This window comes from Neocloeon triangulifer, unplaced genomic scaffold (genome assembly GCF_031216515.1).
Source record: "Neocloeon triangulifer isolate White Clay Creek 2 clone unplaced genomic scaffold, ASM3121651v1 ptg000003l, whole genome shotgun sequence".
Classification (NCBI taxonomy): domain Eukaryota; kingdom Metazoa; phylum Arthropoda; class Insecta; order Ephemeroptera; family Baetidae; genus Neocloeon; species Neocloeon triangulifer.
In genome coordinates, this window is record NW_026775546.1 from 7,164,182 (window position 1) to 7,179,540 (window position 15,359).

Consider the following 15,359-nt stretch of genomic DNA (forward strand, 5'->3'; position numbering starts at 1 on the left):
TTACGTTAATTTGAATATTTAAATAAATAAATAAAACTTTTCTTGATTATTTAGTATTTGAAGACTTTTTTTATTTTAAAATATCTTACTATTTATTTGCTTTCACTTCTCTCCTTAATAATGAGGCATAAAAAGATCTGCACTGAAAGGAGCGAGACACTTTAAATTTGCATAAACACATTTATCTGAATAATTATGTACTTTGGAGTAGGTTAAAACACTACTTGTAAAATTTTATTTTTATAAAAAGTAGCAATTTTATTTTTGATAGGAATAAAAAATGCTTGGGCTGTGGTCCAAAGTTGTAAATTTTTTGAAAACCCTTTTTAAGCAATTAACTGGTGTCTAATTTATATTTGAGAAAAGCGCTTATTTACGGAAAAAGTCAAATTATTTTATAGAATAATTCTTTCGTATCAATTTCACAGTGCATAGATTTTAATTTTCTCGTGTTCATTCTAAAGGTTTTCAACTCCAGTTCATTTTGCTTGAATTGCAATGAGACGTGGAGTCTGATTAATGAACACCGCCTTATTTTCACGCGCTGCATGCGCGACAACCAAGTAACCAACGTGTATAAGTACACACGTCCTCCAAAATGCAATTTGATCCTTTTGCCGGCATTAATTTTTCTCAACGGTGCGAGCGTGTCTTAATAAATAAAGCCGGATTAATTTTCAGCAACATTTATCAACTGACTTGAGGCTGAACAGGGCAAGAGGAAAAATGGCACTCGCTCTTTTTGCAAATGTGTGCCCTCCCTGAGATTAATTTCGCACTGAAAGTCAGAGCTGGACAGGTTGTTGCCCCCTCATAAAATGTGTAAAAAAAGGAAAATTTGGTAAATTTCTTTAAAATATAAAAAAAGAATTATACACATTTGAATTTGGAAAAAATTGAATTATTCATCAACAATTGTTGAGCTTTACTCAGCTGTAGGCTCGAGAAATAAAAAATTTAAAAAAATCCTAATTTCTGTAGGCCAAATTTCAGAACTTTTTAAGAATTTTTATTTTAGAACGGCCATAAATATAAAAGAAAACAGATATTATTTTTTATTTTAAAATTCTAGAGGCTTAATTTTCATTCATATTTATATTTGAATAAAATATGTTAGAACCTTTGTTGATATTTTTTATTAAAACAATTTCCCAGCTTTTTGAAAATTAAAAATATACCACGTTTTATATAAAATAAATAAACTTTACTTTTATCATAAAAGTTAAATCGAGGGTGATGTCATCTTCCTATGTAAGCTGGAGTGTTGCAATATTTGTCCAATTGATAAATCTTGGTTTATAAAATCCCGATAAACCCCTTTTACGAGCTGAAGTGTTTCAGCTGCAAAAATTCACTCCGACTGCATCTTTCTCTCGCTTATACCAATGTTTGATTTTTTCACTCTTCTGCTGCTATCATAAAATCCATAAGCCCATCGTAGAGAACACATAAAAATATACTGCCGTGCGCGCCGCCGATAAGATAGCGTACATATAGACGACTGATGTCACATTTAATTCATTTTCCTGCAGCTTCTTACTCACAGCGCCGCGCAGTTTTGCCGACGACTCTCTGTTCAAACACTTCACGTTATGAATCATCTTGGAAATTTCTGGTGAAAGGAGTTTTATTAAAATTGCAGTGCGTGTAATCTTAATTGTATAAGAGAGCTCTTTATTAACAATTAGGTCTAAGCACTTATCTTACAAGTTAAAAGATAATTTAATTGCCTGTGAGGAAAATAAATTCAAGTGATTTTTCCTCGAAATTATTTTTTTTTTCACTACAGCTCAAGATATCTTTTGGATTTTATTCTAACTTGAAAACTTCAATTTAAATTGTTTATTTACATGAAGTTGCTGCAAAAACGTTTTATACCCCAAAAATCAAGAGTCCAACAAATATTTTTGTTTCCAACAAACGGTATTAATCAAAATTGATGCAAAATTTTCAGGTATTGATTCAAGATTTGTTTATATAAACTTAATTTTTAAAAAACGCACAGAATATTGGAACAATAATTCCCCTTGTTTATAAGGTTTATAAGTAAAATAATGCCTATATGGCCTATAATGCATAATATAAAATGCAACCAGCAACCCAAGCACAGCAAAGAAAATTTAATTTTGCCATTTTTAATTAAAAAATTTAATTTTCATCCGCGAGAAAATTGCATTGCAGCCAAATATTTCCATATCTGAGATATAAATTAGCAAAAATATAAAATCGAAGCTTTAGTTTTGTTTCGCAGGTTGCATAGTCTTCAAATCTACAAAGGAGCCCATTGAACGGAAAGTTTCGTTAGGAAGAAGGAAAAAGATACTGTAAATCTTACATAAGTAACACGAGATCATTTTAAATTTAAAAACGTTGATTTACAAAATTCTGGGTGGCATGGGTTGAGCGTATAGATAATTGAAAGCTTTATAATTTCTCTTTGACTAAATGATTGAAAATTTTGTATTTAAAATTCAAATTTTCTTAATTTCAAGGACTTTTTATTACTTTGACAAGTAAATAATTAGCGAATTTAAAAAAAAAAGATTGTTTGAATAAGAAACCGTTAAATTTAATTAACCAGAGTCACAAATTCGTGTTAACTTCCAAAGCAATTTTCGTTGTTTATGTTTGACTGCCCAGTAAAATCGAACCTGACAGGGAAAGTTTTTGAGAAATGTACCCAAGAGCGAGCGACCACACCATAAGTATTAAAAACAAAAACCGAATAAACGCGCGCGGCGACTCTCTCTAATTCAGCTGCGGCTCGCGATGATTAATGGTGCATAAAATCGATCGGAAAGAAAATTACATTCTCCTTTCTGTGGCGCGCGAAGTGCAGCATAGTAGTGCGACCGCGAGCATGAGATCACCGTAAAGTATTTAATTTAATTGCGGTTTCGCGCACAATATTCGCAAATCAGATTCAAAATGGCGGCGGTGCCCATATAATACTATCAATCTGCATAACAAGCGTGGAGAAAAATATTATTAATCAGAGTTAGCGCGCAGAGACTTGGAGGCAATTTCTCAAAATGACGTGATCTCTCGCGCGCATATCATTATTGTAAGTGGCTGTTTTGCTTGCAGTACTAAAAAGTGTGTTTGCGGATCTGGCGGTGTATAGATGAGAGGTTACACACATGAGTCACTCTCGCGGGCAGCGAATTAATATTCCAGCATTGACTTGGAGAAATGACTCATGTATGCTTTTTGGCACCTGCGTTGTGCACAGTGCGTGCCTTTGCATTGCAAATTGATAACATTTTGGGCCACTAAATTATTGGCCTTAACAAGGAAGTATGTACCAAAACAAAAGAGCTCACACACACGTGCACAATAAATATTATGGTGATTTTCATTCAAATTGCCCAAATTAGGCGCATAATCGTTTTTTATTGCACAATAAACGTCCTCGTCCGTGTAATTTTCTTGTTGTGAGGTCTTTTAAAAATTGACACCATATCTCATTTGAATATTAAAATATTTATTCTTGCATTATATATTTAAACACCAGAAAAAACTGTAAAATAATTCTTATTTGCATAATTATGGAATGAATTGAAAAAATAGACCATTATCATATGTCTTGAGGTGGGATATTGAAGAAAATTTTAAAATAAACTACAAAAAATTAAAGAAATATTTAAGCAAAATGCAGCCTTCAAAATACTTTTTGGAACATGGCTTTATCTTTGGTTAATTTCAGCTTTTGCAAATCGGCAGGCACAGTTTTTGAGCTCAGGAGGGACAGATTGGCCGCTTCCATGGCCCAAGCGACGGCCACATTCTCAGGCCATTTCTCGCTGGCGGCCACAATCAGAGCGGCGGCGAAACAGTCTCCTGCGCCTGAAACGCTCACCGGCTCCAGATTTGGAGTGTCGATGGGGTAATACTTAGCTGTGACTGGAACGTCAGCATTCTGCTCGTAGAAGCTCTGGAACGGGTGCTCCGCATCGTTCCGGTTCACAACCAAGCAGCCGTGGCGTCCCAAGGTGATCACCAGGTTGGCCACACCCTGGTCGACCAAGAACTTGGCCAGCTCGGCGCATTCTTGAATGTCCAGAGTTTGATTGACGAGAACGGGAGCAGCAGCGCCTGTAGCGTTGACCATTTGTCGAAGCTCCTTCAGGTTGGGTGAAGCGAAACTCAGGGTTTTCCACAAAGGCGACGACTTGACCACCACCTGCGCCCTTCTGGGGTCTGTCGGTTCAAACCAAACGGGAATCTTTGTCTGTTGGCAAGATTCCAAAATCTGGCCGATGCTCTTCTCAGGAACGTTGGCGTCCAGAACGACCATCCTGCTGTTCTGCAAACGCTGCCTCTTGATCCAAGCCACGTCTACGTTGGACAAGACAGCGTCGTCACCAACAACAAGTCTGCACTCGCCTTTTGCGTCCAGCAAAACTTCGTAGGCTGCAGAGCTGAGGCCTTTCATCCTTCGAACGCCAGAAGTGTCCACAAATTGGGAGGTCTGCTCCAAAATCAACTCTCCTGTTCTGTCTTGTCCCATGGCTGAGACAAATAAAGGCTTAAAGTTGTGCTGAAGGCTTATCTGGAGGTGACCAATCGCTTCTGCGAGGTTTCGTCCCACTCCTCCAGCACACTCACTTATAACTCCTGGCCAGGTTGCTCCGTCCAGAGTGATTGGAGAACTCTGGACTCTGACAACCCTGTCCACTGCACACCCTCCAACCACCGTAATCCTGCCACCTTCATGAGTATTCACATTGGACAACTGGACGCTGATTCTGGCTGCAGTCTTAGCGTTGTTCACCACAAGTGCTTTATTGATGGTAAGGGCAGCACCTAAGGTGAGTTTATTCATCTCACCCAGCAGAAAGGGCGTCAGGTCTTTGCCGGACACTCCTTGCTTTTCTGCATCCTGGACGGCAATTTTGATTGCTGCCTCCATGGCGGCGCTGTCTCCAGCCGACTCTTCAGGAACGGGAACGGCAAAGATCAACCCTGAGCCTGTTCCTTTGTAAATTTCTCCCCAAGCACGCGCAAAGTCGGCAGCTTCAACGTAAGAGGACACCGAGTATGGTGACTTGCAACCACTCTTGGCCCAGTAAAAGGCGGGAAAGTCATCTGACCTTCCGATGGTGATGACACCAACACCCTGAGTCTCCAGGTACTCCAGGGTTCGAGGAATATCCAAAATGGCCTTAGCACCGCTGCAGACCACAATCACCGGAGTCCTGCCCAGCTCGACAAGGTCTGCACTGACGTCCATGGTGTTCTCCACCCCTCTGTGTACACCTCCGATTCCTCCCGTGGCGAATACCCTGATTCCGACCGCGTTCGCCACCATCATGGTGCCCGCAACCGTTGTCCCACCATTCAATTTGCGACTGATGGCCGCCGGAAAGTCTCGACGAGACACTTTGATGGCCGGTTCTTTCTTGAGCGCCAACACCTCCAGCTCCTCCTTGGTCAGGCCAACCTTGATTCTGCCCTTGACGAAGGCGATCGTGGCCGGAAGGGCGCCCTCCGCAGAAACGGTCTCCTCCAGTTTGAGGGCGGTTTCAAGATTGTGAGGAATGGGCATGCCATGGGTGATGATGGCAGATTCCAGGGCCACTACGGGGTGTTTGTAGAAGAGGGCTTCCTTCACAGGTGGCGAAATGTCGATCAGAGTTTGGCTGATGGAGCGACGAGAGTAAAAGAACAGGGGTGAGAAGTGGTGCGTCGCAGCAGGCGCTTTCATCACCTGCCGAAGCATGGTTGCGGCCATTTCTGAAAAATAAATAAAATGAAATTATATAAGAATAAATAGAATAATATGGAATAAAAAAATTTGGTATTTTTATTTTTATAGGCTACATTTCTCTATAAATTTGTATTAATAAGGTAGAGGGTTGCTAGGCAAACCAGGCACAAGATAACTAATTAATTATGTATTTTGGGCGCGTGTGAATGAAGTGAAGAATAAAGTATAGATATTTTTACTGCCAAAAATGCTAAAGATAAATTGATAAATTTTTGAAACAAAAATTTTGAAAGAAGATGCAGACTATTTTTACTTTAAATTAATTTTTCTGATAAAAAAATAATTAAAATAAATTAAATTACTCAAAACAAGTCACAATAGAATTTCTCCTCAAAAATCGGTACCTTTCAAAAGAGCACCCAAAAATCTCCAATATTATTGCTCTTGCCAAGGCGCTCATGCTGTTCACAAAAATAAAGGTTCTTTTACCAAAATTTGCAAGTTGATTTCCAACTTCATTTCATTCAATTGTAAATAGGAACACCCTCTATACGGGCACGAACACACTAACCACAACAACAAACCCATATGAGTGGTTGGAGGAGCCGGCGACTTTTATGTTTGAAATCGTCGCTTGTTTGTTTGTGGACTCGCATCATCAGCATGATAGTAATAATTCACACAGGGAAAAAAACGAGTTGGCCGATAACGCGTGGATGTGAAAAATAATGCTTACGTGTAGGTAGAAAAGGCAGGGTCGGACGGCGCCGTGCGGACAGTGCGTGTCACAAACTCTCTTCCTTCTGTCGCCTGTCACCAATCCTGTCACTTTTCTTCTTCCCTCGCTTCTAAAAATACACACCCAATCCGTGTGCGAGCCTGATTTTCAATTAAAACCGCGATGCAGAACAACGGCCAGAAGGGCGATTGTCAGGATGCGCCAATTATCTTATCGGCGGCCGAGGTCGACGACCGACAACTGCGAGACGGGGTCACGCAGGTCAAGAGTGTTTTCCAACAAAAATTCAACGCTCTGCCAGAGTTTTACGTCCGAGTTCCTGGACGGTATTCGATTCTTATTTAAATTAAGAAATTTATTGATTAAATTTTCCAGAGTTAATTTGATTGGGGAACATATCGACTATTGCGGATATGCAGTTTGTCCGATGGCTCTTCGGCAGCACATCCTTCTGGCCGTCGGGACAACTGAAGAACCCATTTTGAGTTTGACCAATGCGGATGAAAAGTACAAAGATTTCCATACGGAAATTGAAACTCTGAAGTAAGAAAATTTCATATAGAACAAGTAAAATCATAAAAAAATTATTTTTTAAGCAAATTAAGCCATGTTAAATTATTCGTATTTTTTTTTTAAAAATTAAATATTTTGTAATAACAAAATATTAAATATGAAAATATCAGTTTGATAATATTGTGTATTTATTTTAATTTTTTTGAAATAATTAAAGGATAGAGGTGTTGGGAGCTCCTCAGTGGCACCAGTATTTCATGTGTGGGGTCAAGGGCGTTTTGGAGAACGTCCTGCCCCAGAAGTTAAAAGGCCTTCGAGTGGTTGTTTTCGGGAATATCCCTCCCAGTTCAGGATTGTCCAGCTCCAGTGCTCTAGTCTGCTCTGCGGCCCTTTGCACTTCACACGCCTACAATGTAAGTGAAATTTTTTAAATTGTTTTTTTTTTAAATTTTTTTTCTTTAAAATAGGTGAATATTAGTAAAAGGGAGTTGGCCACTTTGAGTGCCAAATGTGAGAGGTACATCGGGACCGAAGGTGGTGGAATGGACCAAGCCATTGCATTTCTTGGGGAAAAAGGTTTGAAGAAGTAGTAATTTCTGTGGTTTTGTAAAATTTGTTTGATTCAGGTTGTGCGAAACTAATTGAATTCAACCCTTTGAGGGACACCAGTATGAAACTACCTCCGAACGCAGTGTTTGTGATTTCACATTCGCTGGCCGAAATGAACAAGGCTGCTACTGCCGACTTCAACTGCCGCGTCATCGAGTGCAGACTGGCTTGCCAGGTGAGAGAGGAAATTGATTAATAAATATTGAGATAAATGTAGTAATTTATATTTAAAAGTTTCAAATATTTTTTAAAATATTGAATTTTGAAGCAAAATTAAAATGGCTCCTTCAAAATCAAAATTTAATTAGTTTGAAACTAAAGAGATTCTAGTTTTGTGATTTGATGTTTTTTTTTCTTTTTTATTGTTGTAAGAAATGATTATTTTAATGTTTAATTTTAAAATGCATTTTAAATTTATGTTTTTACCAAATTCTGTGTTTTATCGTTCAGATAATTGCAAAGTTAAGTGGTCTGAATTGGGAGAAACTGACCAAACTGGCCGACTTACAAAAAGAACTTGCTGCTCCACTTGAAGAAATGGTCAACAAAGTACAACAGCTTCTCCATCAGGAACCCTACTCTAAGGAAGAGGTCAGTTTTTTTATCACCAAACTTTGATTTTTCAAAAGTAAAACAAACGTTGAGGTTGAATGAATTAAAGCGTTTGCTTGGTTGGTCTTGGTGCGAGGCCAAACAGCCAAAATAAACCGCGCGCGCTTCTTTTGGCCAAGTCGCTTTTGAGCGGCCGGCCGCGATGAACGCATTTTCCAAGTGCATCCAGGATTACAACTCGGACAGTGTCCGGCAGCGACTGGATAGACGCCACGCGTCTCTCGACCACTGCCACCAGTTTGTGTCGGACAGGACAAAAATTTTTGCCGAATCGGGGTGTTATGCTAAGTGCGCATCGGCCCTACCTAGACTGACCTTGGGGCCAAGTGACGAAGCCCCCAGACTGTCCAGCGCCGTCCGAATTCACTTTACGCAGCAACTGGGCAGACATTTGATTGCCAAAAGGGACATCCAACCAGGTATGTAATTTGCTTAGATTGAAATTTATAAAAAACTAGTCATATTTAAATGATTTAAATAATTGAATTTGAAGATAATGCAAATTCTTATTACAGTTTTTTTTTCTTTGCAAATATCGTTTTTTTATTAAATTTTCTCTAAATATTTAAAAAAAAAATGTTTTGTGAATTTCAAATGGAATTTTTATATTGTGGCAATTAATTAATGTGACAGTATATTTAAATATGAATTTTTACTTGTAATTCAGGTGAAGTTCTAATTTGTGAAGAGCCATTTGCGGCTGTTTTGGCCCCTGAGTGCCGTCAAACCCACTGCAGCCTTTGCATGAAAAGACCCGCTACATTGATTCCCTGCAATTACTGCTCCTTGGTGAGTGATCTCGATCTATTTTGGCGCTAACCTTTCACTACATGCCGTCCCAAATTAGACACACCTAATTAGCAGAAAAAGAAAACCGTCCACCAAAACGTAATTTTCTTTTTGTATAGGCAACCGTCAGGACGTGCGAGTCCAGCCGGCTGCCTAATTCAGACCGCGTGGGCGAGAGACAAAAATATTTGAAGGGAAAAAATAAATAAACCATGTGGGTCGTTTTGGAAAAGGGCCAAAAAAGATATAGTGACGGCAGCTACGTGCGTCAAAGGGGCCAATCTAGAGAACCAATCATATATGTATAAGATTGAATTAAAATTATTTTTAAAGTTAAGTAATTTTATTATAGAACTTTTTTTATTTTTTCAAAATTTTCAAATTTTTAAAACTAAAATGAAATTTAAATTTTAATTCCATAAAATATTCAATTGATTTTATTTAATAATTATAATTTTTGTTTGAAAGTAATTTATTGATTATTATTATTTTTATTTTTAGGCTTACTTTTGTGACGAGAACTGTCGGAGCAACGCTTGGAAGAAGTTTCACGAAAACGAGTGCCGCATCACGACAAAGTTCTTAACTGTGACCACTAACGAAGACAATGGAGAAGAAATTTTACTTGCCATTCGTCTCATCTGCACCGTCGGTCTGGAGGAAATAAAAAGATTCCTCGAAACTTTTCCCTCACAGGACCAAATCTTGGGATTTACGGATGGAAAATACTTCCCAAACTTCAACGCCGTATTTCATTTGGTGACCAACCTTGAGCAAGTTCCCAAAGACTACCTTAACACTGGCTGCAGAATCGCACTACATTTAATAAGGTTGGTTTTTATTTAATTCAATATTAAATTCTAATTGTAAGTTTAAAAAGTACTCTAATGTATTTAAATTTTAAACTGATTTAATTCAACTCAACACAGTTATCATTTCATTATCATAAAAAAAGCATGTAAAATTTATAACTTTCTAGCAAATAATTAATTAATTAAATTTTAAATTTATGTTTTTTGTTCTCGAAAACGTTTAATATTTTCAGAATTTTTAATTCAGTTAACTTTAATTTTAAACATTTTTAATTAGATGCTTCAATGTTCCCGACTCATTTGCTGCAATTTTCCTGAGGATCATCCTTGGTCTTGATAGCAACACGCATTCAATGCGTGAAATGATCAGAGATGAAACTGTAGGACTGAAATTCAATGTGATCGGTTGCGCAATTTACCCCAGCGCCGCCCTGTGCAATCACTCATGCGACCCTAACCTGTTCAGAGCCACCCATGGAAACTACACAGTTCACAGGCAAGAAATTCAAAATTAAAATAAATATATTGATTTGAAACATAATAGTATGAATGAATTATGAATATTCAAAAATTTTCATTCATAATCTTTTTCAATTTATTTTCATCTTTTTAATATTTTCTTTCATTGACATAAAATTTAGAGCAAGGAGGCTGATAAGAAGTGGGGAGATTTTGACAGAGTGCTACAAAAGTCTGTTCATTCACTCACCCACCAAAGAGAGGAGGTCTTACTGCAAAATGTTCTACTACTTTGAGTGCGGCTGCGAGGCATGTGTCAAAGACTGGCCATTGCTGGAAGACTTGCCCGAAAACCCCGTCTTCGGCAAGGGCGAAACCCAGAAGTGGACCGAGTACAAGCAAATGCTCAAAACCATTAGCGCCTCCGGCAGTAATTCAGATCTGCTGTTAAAACAGGATGTGGAGGCGCACATTGAACTGCTCAACTTTTTGGTTTCCAACGACAAGAGACTCTGCCGACTCTCCTTCGAGTTGGAGAAAAAAATACAAAACTACTTTTGTTCTTTTGGAAATTGTTATTTTAGGAGAAATTAATTCGTTGAAAAAAAAAATGAAATTATTTGTGATAAATTTTGGTCCAATAAAAATTCGGTCTCATTAAAGATATTTTTATCTTTCGAAACAAACTCCCGAAAAAAAATTAATTTGAAATAATTCAGGATATGAAATTAAAAATTTCAGATTTGCCAAATTTTGGAAACTTCTGAGGAAGCCCTGAATAAATTAACCCTGAGTGAAAATACCAAGAACCTGCAGCAGTTCAAACTTAACCAAAGAGCGCTTCACGTATACCAAGGTGACTTTTGGTTCTTAGATTTTTTTCTATTGAAAATTAATTGCACAATCAGAGGCCCTGAGAGTGCAAGAATTCTTCAACTGTGGACAAAAAGGAGCCAGTCTGGAAACCCTGGGTGCCCTGATGAATGCCAGTCACGCGTCCTTGAAGGACCTCTACCAGTGCAGCCACCCTGATCTGGACAAACTGGTGACCATTGGCGAAAAATTTCGATTTGGCGCTCGACTCACAGGAGCAGGGTAAAAGTGAGTTTGTTTTCATTTTCTGTGTTTAATTTTGGAATTTTAGATGGGGTGGTTGTTCGGTGGCTTTGACCTCACCGGAAAACGCCTCCGACTTTGTGGTTGCCCTGAAAGAGGAGTTTTACTCGGGTCACCCTGCAGCGATTGGAAAAAACATTGACCGGCTGGTGTTTGTCACCGAACCTCAGGAGGGCGCATTCCTCATTGTGGAGTGAAATTGAGGCGGCTACCTAAAATTTAATAGTCAAGAGTGTTAATCAAATTATTACAGAAATAAAGTGAGTGAATTTTATACAAAAATTATCGCAAATATTTTATTTTTGTCAAGTCAAATTTTATTTGGATTTTTAACAAATGCAACACTCATAAAAGGGAAATTGTTCCTATAACATTACTTGTGTACAATATCTTGCTTTCTAATATCAATGAGATTTACGTTTTGAAGAATCATTACCTTTTTCACATGAATATTTTCCAAAAAAATAAGCTTCAGTTTCAACAAAATACTCAAAAGACAATAATACTACGACTTTCTATTGGCAATTAATTGCGAACGCTGGTTTTATGCCAAAAGATGAAATTCCTATTACGATGGAACTACGTATTTTAAATATTATTACATTTTAAGTTCATTAACAAGTTTTTCAAATGGATAGCGAATGACTAGTCAATTATCTGGGAAAGATGGATATTTACGTCAAAAACGTCGATGGATCTTTTTTTTCACAATGACGAGGTAATTCTAGATTTGTACAAATCACGCATGTGCAATGCTCAATTGTGTTTTTTCCAAACTCGGCAAGAGAAATTTCCAAAATTCTCTAACTCTCAATTCAATCTCACACTTTCCTCACATAATTTCTCCTTAAAGGTTATCACAGTGGACATGCTCAGGAATATTACATAATTTAATCAGTTGCAGATAAGAGAATTTTAAATGTCTAAGGGTCTTCTCGGCCAGTCTTCTTTTGAAAGTATCCTCTCCCGCGCGTCAAATGTTTTCTGAAGGTTTTCGCCGATGGGCCTGATGTTTGTCTTGACCCACTCTTCGGCAGTGTATCTGTCGTACACTGACGACATTGACGTTCGGATGTCTCGTTCTATGTAGAGGAGTTCGGCTCTGAAACGGTCCAACTCGGCAGTGGCGTGCTCGACGTAGGTCGGAGACGAGAAATTGTGTTTTAAGTTGTAATCTGTCATCCAGCCTTTGACAGTTGACTCCTCCTTTAAAATAAAATTTAAAATTTCATTAAATTTTAACTTTTCCAGTTTATTTTAAACAATCAAAAGTTTTAAAAGTAGCATACAGTTGTGTACGGTTAAGTATTAATTACTTTTCAATATTTTAATGAAACATTAGATATTAGATTTCTGGGAAATAAATCACGAAATCTACAGTTAAATTTACCTGTAGCTTTGCAAGCTCTTTCTTCATTGCTTTGAGGCGCAATACAGCCTCGAGCACCTCGCTGCCAGGGTAGTTGCACCTGAGCCCAGCCCCAGGGTATTTCACGGCCATCTCGATACTGCTTTGGCAGTTCAACATGGACCTGGCTTTGCTCAGAGCCATGGCTTCGCCACTTGCCCCAGCCAGGAGAGCCAAGTTGGCTGCCAATGATGGCATTCCAACAGGGAGCAACTCGCACAGGACGGCAAAATGGTCGTACCTGTGAAGGAATATTTTGAAAAATTAAATCAATTAAGATAAATTGTAAGGCTAAAGTCGGGAATAATATAAATTTTATCCAAATATTTTTTAAATTCTGATTAAATCAGACTAACCAATTCAATTGAAAATTATTTGAATTAAATTTTAAATAAAAATTAACCTGAATAATCATTATTTATGAAGTTTTTTTTTGGTAAATTTTAACAACGAAAATTGTTTTCATTGATGCCTTGTGCCCACATTGCTATTTACCAGAAGATAGTTAAATAAAAATATCATACCTTTGCCAGCCAGTCAGAATAATTCCTTGAAACTGAACTCCGTAGTTTTTTTGTGCGTTGTCGGCAACATGTGCCCACGATCTGTGGTTTTCCAAGTGGTACATAATGTCAGGCACATCTTGATCAGCACCAGTTGCACCCTATTAAATTTAATGCATGTAAATTATTATACTTTTGTCAAATGATTTACAGGTACCTTAAAAGCAGATGCGGCAAACACAGGGGAAAGCTTAGCTTCGGAGAGTTTGCTCCAAAATTCGGAGGGCAAGTGCTGGGCAACGTCATTCGTGTACTTCCACACCACTGGGGTTACTAAATCAGGCAGTCCCCATGAACTGAGTTGCTCGGCAGTGGCCTTTCTCAGCTCATCGTCCCAAACCAAGGGCTTGACACCCCGAGCCGCAACGACGCCAGCAATACGAGAGACGTGACTGAGGAAGAGGTCGATTTTGCCCCACCGCTCTTGGCCCATCACTGACACACACCGGGGACAATCACCAAGTTGGTAGACCTATTAATAAATTTTCATATTAATTATTTTTCAATTTAAAAAAAAATGGCTATACAATTTAATTGCTAATCTTTTCAAAAATTCAAAACTTCACATTTCGATGAGAAAGAAATTATTTTAAATTGGGTTTCTTCCACTGAATATTATTTTTGATCAATGAAACAATTTAAAATGTTGCATATTTATTGAAAAGTTGCTAGTTTTTGTACCTCATCACATCCTATGTGCAGTCTTTTGGAATGAGGATGTAGTTGCAAAATTTGGTCCACCATTGTAGTCAAAAGTGGGAAAGTCTTGTTGTGCGAGGGACAGATGGCTTGTGGGTAGCGGTAGACCTCTCTGTTTGAATTTTTTTCCAATTGCCTCATTAAAAACAAAATTTATTTCAAATTTTTACCTAAGTTTACTGTGCGGGCGCAGCTTCAAAAGAAACTCCATGTGACCGAAGGTCTGAATGAGGGGAATGACTTCGAGTCGGCTCTTCTCGGCCAACTTGACTATTTCTCTGATGTCAGCTTGAGAGTAGCAGTTGAAGGCAGGGACGTCAGCAAGTACTCCTGAGTAGGGAAACATGTCCTCGTATTCGATTAATAAACCGGTGGCTCCCAATTTCTTCAATAGTGGAAATAATTCAGCCAAGTACGAAACTCTCGGTGGAGCACCCTAGAATTTTTATTCAAATTACTTAATTTAGACATTGTTTGAGACGGTTTGTACCTTTAAATCTAAATGAACGATTCTTTGTGGTCCAAGAGCTTCAAAGGGTACGGAAGGTTCATAATTGTTTTCCGAGTGCGCCATTTTTGCCGACTGCAAAAACTCATCTCGGAAATTACTTTGCTGATCACTACTAGAGCCGTAGTTTTGTCCAAGAGTTTGCTGCTTAAAATTATTATCATATCACTCATATCATTTGTATTAGAAAATTATTATTTAAATTAAGCATACCACGGGAATTCGATCAACGATGATGGAAGATTCACCGGAGAGGCGGTAGACCACCAGGATGAGAGTGACGCAGGCGACCGCGAAAAGGGTAAAGTGGATTCGCGGCCTGCACCTCAGGAAATTGAATTTTCCGAGAAGGTCAACCATGCTTCACACCTTTTCTCTTAACTTGTGGAAAAACTGCAAAAAAGGGAAAGAATTTTGAAAAAATTTATCATCACAACAACTGAAATCAGACTCACTTTTCAGCATTCAGGCCTGGCCAGTGAGATTTGAAAATTTCGAATCCATATTTTGGTACAAAGTTTCGAACTTAATTTGTTGATAATTCTCACGATTTGGTGCAAATCCGGCCCTAAAAGGGACTTCAATAGCAGAAGGGACCGACACTCGGTTGTAAACAAAATTTATGACGTCACATTAAAAGTCAGCGCTACCACCATATAGCAACTGAGTATTTTGATCAAATTATTCAAATTAAAATAGGAATTTATTTTAAATTGTTCTGAAATAATACGAGATGACTTGTAACAATTGCATATTTAAAAAATCTGCCACAAATTCTCTCAAATTAAAGATTCTTTTTGTTATGTTGGTATACAACAATGG

General features: G+C 38.0%; 4 protein-coding genes and 1 long non-coding RNA gene across 7 annotated transcripts; 2 read left to right on the forward strand and 3 right to left on the reverse strand.

Moving 5' to 3' along the window:
• Nucleotides 1-1,093: 1,093 nt before the first annotated feature.
• Nucleotides 1,094-6,682, reverse strand: LOC132193136 (uncharacterized). Of its 2 annotated transcripts, none has more exons than XM_059613559.1 (2): nucleotides 6,115-6,276; nucleotides 1,094-5,736 (listed from the first exon to the last, which is right to left on the reverse strand). In XM_059613559.1, exon 2 carries the CDS (start codon nucleotides 5,732-5,734, stop codon nucleotides 3,662-3,664), a length of 2,073 nt encoding a protein of 690 aa, XP_059469542.1. In that variant the 5' UTR covers nucleotides 5,735-5,736; nucleotides 6,115-6,276; the 3' UTR covers nucleotides 1,094-3,661. The 2 variants fall into 2 exon arrangements, with proteins under 2 accessions (XP_059469542.1, XP_059469541.1); XM_059613558.1 differs by lacking the exon at nucleotides 6,115-6,276 and adding an exon at nucleotides 6,447-6,682 and having other exon boundaries at nucleotides 1,095-5,736.
• LOC132193140 (N-acetylgalactosamine kinase) lies at nucleotides 6,296-11,640 on the forward strand. Its single transcript, XM_059613564.1, has 9 exons — nucleotides 6,296-6,775; nucleotides 6,825-6,992; nucleotides 7,180-7,375; nucleotides 7,430-7,538; nucleotides 7,589-7,746; nucleotides 8,022-8,162; nucleotides 10,985-11,099; nucleotides 11,152-11,338; nucleotides 11,388-11,640. The coding sequence occupies exons 1-9, from the start codon at nucleotides 6,612-6,614 to the stop codon at nucleotides 11,554-11,556; spliced, it is 1,407 nt and encodes a 468-aa protein (XP_059469547.1). The 5' UTR covers nucleotides 6,296-6,611; the 3' UTR covers nucleotides 11,557-11,640.
• Nucleotides 7,141-8,991, reverse strand: LOC132193142 (uncharacterized). The gene is made up of 4 exons (XR_009441409.1): nucleotides 8,840-8,991; nucleotides 8,080-8,151; nucleotides 7,643-7,734; nucleotides 7,141-7,368 (listed from the first exon to the last, which is right to left on the reverse strand). It is a non-coding gene; the product is annotated as an uncharacterized LOC132193142 (long non-coding RNA).
• LOC132193141 (SET and MYND domain-containing protein 4-like) lies at nucleotides 8,179-10,956 on the forward strand. The gene is made up of 5 exons (XM_059613566.1): nucleotides 8,179-8,602; nucleotides 8,851-8,972; nucleotides 9,474-9,802; nucleotides 10,062-10,280; nucleotides 10,426-10,956. The coding sequence occupies exons 1-5, from the start codon at nucleotides 8,326-8,328 to the stop codon at nucleotides 10,835-10,837; spliced, it is 1,359 nt and encodes a 452-aa protein (XP_059469549.1). The 5' UTR covers nucleotides 8,179-8,325; the 3' UTR covers nucleotides 10,838-10,956.
• On the reverse strand, nucleotides 11,641-15,200 carry LOC132193139 (hexosaminidase D-like). Of its 2 annotated transcripts, none has more exons than XM_059613562.1 (9): nucleotides 14,993-15,200; nucleotides 14,751-14,930; nucleotides 14,520-14,684; nucleotides 14,200-14,465; nucleotides 14,012-14,141; nucleotides 13,488-13,802; nucleotides 13,292-13,431; nucleotides 12,750-13,008; nucleotides 11,641-12,565 (listed from the first exon to the last, which is right to left on the reverse strand). In XM_059613562.1, the coding sequence occupies exons 2-9, from the start codon at nucleotides 14,895-14,897 to the stop codon at nucleotides 12,275-12,277; spliced, it is 1,713 nt and encodes a 570-aa protein (XP_059469545.1). In that variant the 5' UTR covers nucleotides 14,898-14,930; nucleotides 14,993-15,200; the 3' UTR covers nucleotides 11,641-12,274. The 2 variants fall into 2 exon arrangements, with proteins under 2 accessions (XP_059469545.1, XP_059469546.1); XM_059613563.1 differs by having other exon boundaries at nucleotides 11,642-12,565; nucleotides 14,520-14,681; nucleotides 14,993-15,194.
• Nucleotides 15,201-15,359: the final 159 nt, after the last annotated feature.